Source organism: Perkinsus marinus (assembly GCF_000006405.1).
Source record: "Perkinsus marinus ATCC 50983 genomic scaffold scf_1104296971186, whole genome shotgun sequence".
NCBI classification, from domain to species: Eukaryota; Perkinsozoa; order Perkinsida; family Perkinsidae; genus Perkinsus; species Perkinsus marinus.
In genome coordinates, this window is record NW_003202174.1 from 163,214 (window position 1) to 165,682 (window position 2,469).

General features: G+C 45.1%; 2 protein-coding genes across 2 annotated transcripts; both read right to left on the reverse strand.

Annotated features, from left to right (window-relative positions):
• Positions 1-90: 90 nt before the first annotated feature.
• Positions 91-462, reverse strand: Pmar_PMAR006567 (hypothetical protein; the record flags this gene model as incomplete). The annotated part of the gene is made up of 1 exon (XM_002767129.1): positions 91-462. The coding sequence occupies one exon, from the start codon at positions 460-462 to the stop codon at positions 91-93; it is 372 nt and encodes a 123-aa protein (XP_002767175.1).
• A 250-nt stretch (positions 463-712) lies between these two features.
• On the reverse strand, positions 713-1,299 carry Pmar_PMAR006568 (hypothetical protein; the record flags this gene model as incomplete). Its single annotated transcript, XM_002767130.1, has 2 exons — positions 713-865; positions 1,012-1,299. The coding sequence occupies 2 exons, from the start codon at positions 1,297-1,299 to the stop codon at positions 713-715; spliced, it is 441 nt and encodes a 146-aa protein (XP_002767176.1).
• Between the last annotated feature and the right edge of the window lie 1,170 nt (positions 1,300-2,469).

Here is a 2,469-nt window from a genome sequence, read left to right on the forward strand (position 1 = left end):
GATACGTTCTCACGTTTGGCAGACTTGGAGAATATCTTGGGGTGCCATTCCAGTGCAACGACAGTGACTCTTCCCTCCATCACGCCTGATTCAATGAGGTGCTCCATCAGCTCGTATCTTGAGGAGAAATAGTCGGCTCGGAATAGAGAGTGTTTCTTGGCCCCACTCAGATCCTTCAATGTCGACCTTTAATAGAACCTCTTCCATCTGCCCCACAGGGACCACCCGCCTCAACCAGCCGGAAAAATCAACCACACAGCCGTCTTCACGCCAAGAACCCTTCTTCCCTGAAGGAGCCACGGCAATAGTTGAACTGAAGAGGATCTTCATCGTACCTTTAGCCGCTTGCTCCTCCTTACGATTGTACAGACTAGTACCGACTGAGTCGTAGTGGACCTCAATGCCATGCTTGGTTTTCGGCTTCGAAATTGCTGCATCCTTGAAGTACCTTTTGAATAACATTACACAACCGGCTCGGTTCGACTGCAATCGACAAGCTCTACTGACCACGACCGAGGAGCTCCCAAATACAGTAGGTCAGCTAGTGAATTCTTCACGGTTGAGCAAACTTTGTCGATGCAAACGTCTCATGGGATGTTTGATAATATCCATCCGTCGAGTAAATCATGGCTTATCGTGATCGGCTCGGAAGTCATCGCTAGCCCGTCCATGTTCCGTGACATCAACGGCCGGATGAAGCACAACGAATCGATTACCCAATCTGGCCTGTTTTGGTCCAAGCGCCTGCCATTATCGGTATGCAAATGGCGATCTTCTGGTTCTCTTCACAACGGGACTTCAACTTGGTCTCCCATTGGGGGTTCAGCTCGAAAAAGTACACCTCCCACTCCAAAGGGTCGAATTCCTAATGATCAGATGAAGTCCAGGGGACTGGAGCAGCTATCACTTATTTCTAGCAGTGCGAATAAATTATGTATGACATTTTCAGCTATCATGCAATCGAACGTAGTTACTATCGATTACTCTCCGAAATCACAGAAGCCTCCGTACCTTTCCTTCTCGCTCCTTCCACTTGACCAAGAAGTCCAACGATTGACCATCATTAGCGCCAAGATCGATGAAAATACGTCGCTTTCTCGTTGCGATGTCAGACTCAGCTGACGGACCTTGTTGTGCTTTCTCTGTACATGACTTCTCATCCCCTCCAATGGCGTTGTTTGTCAACGAGATGACCCCGACGGGCTTGGAGAGGTTGTACCAAATGTAGAAGATCGACAGAGCGAGAAGAGCCACCGGCAACAGCGGAGGTAATCTCCATCTACTTGGCGATAATGACATCACAACACTGCGCTGTCGCTATGAATCCTGAATTACCGATAATCCTCTCATTACCAGAGTTCTTTGTATAATAAATTTTTTCAAGAACTAATTGTTCAGTAAGCAACTCCCATTCATCATCGACTGACAGAAGTACTAACGATGTTTTGAAGACCGATTTCCAACCTGCACTACTCAGCAATATCCTCCTAACGAATGCGATATACCTGTGCGGCGGCACAAGCATATCGCATTTGGAGTTGTGCATACATTAAAACGGCGCGATCGGCTACTCTGGTTGATACAGTGGTAGTGTGCGACAGGTGATATCTGGATATCCGTGATAGCACTCAGTGGTCTAATGATGAACCGTTCACCAACCACTCGGACCAAGTTCATTATAATACTGTGAGGAAATGTTGTACACAAGTGTCCCCTGTAATTTTAGATTCCTGTGATACTTGTCTCCCTTGCTAGCCTAGCGTATACTCTATGACTACTGTAATGACCGTAAGTTAAGAACCACTTGGTAATAACTCTTGTTGAGTTATCTAATCCTAACACATACTGATGATACTGTTTTGTCGCATAAAATTGACGAACTCAAGTTTCAATCAGATGATACTATCGAAAAAATAATCACAAAAAGTCAAGAAACGTCATGCGTCTGTTTTAGGCGGCTTTTCCGCTGACTTGATCATCTCGTCAAGTTTCCCCGACTGATACAGTTGCACCAATTGAGACATTCCCCCGATGCTATTCCCTTCGAAGAAAATACGAGGAACTGAAGAAAAAGGCATATGAAACCTAGCAGGTTGTCTCACGAGTGAATCATAGAGCGCGAGAGTCGGAAATTTAAAACTCCATGAAGATTGTTGATCTCCACGTAATGATCAGTCCTCAACATTACACTGCTTCCAACTAGCTCGAAGGTAGCAACTTTCTAGACTATATGTGAAAGTTAATACCGGAGAGGTTGATCCTGATTCATCAGAACGCCATGCATCCTTATGATAAAAACTGTGCTTGTTGCATGCCTACATATGTAATGAAGTAGAACATGCAATACTATAGATGCAGTGGAGAGAGAACAAGAGTAAATTGTCGAGAATCAACGAAGACTATAATATATACCGAATCGTAATCCGAGAAGAACACACATATTCCAACCGTTGTCCCACCTGTTCTTGC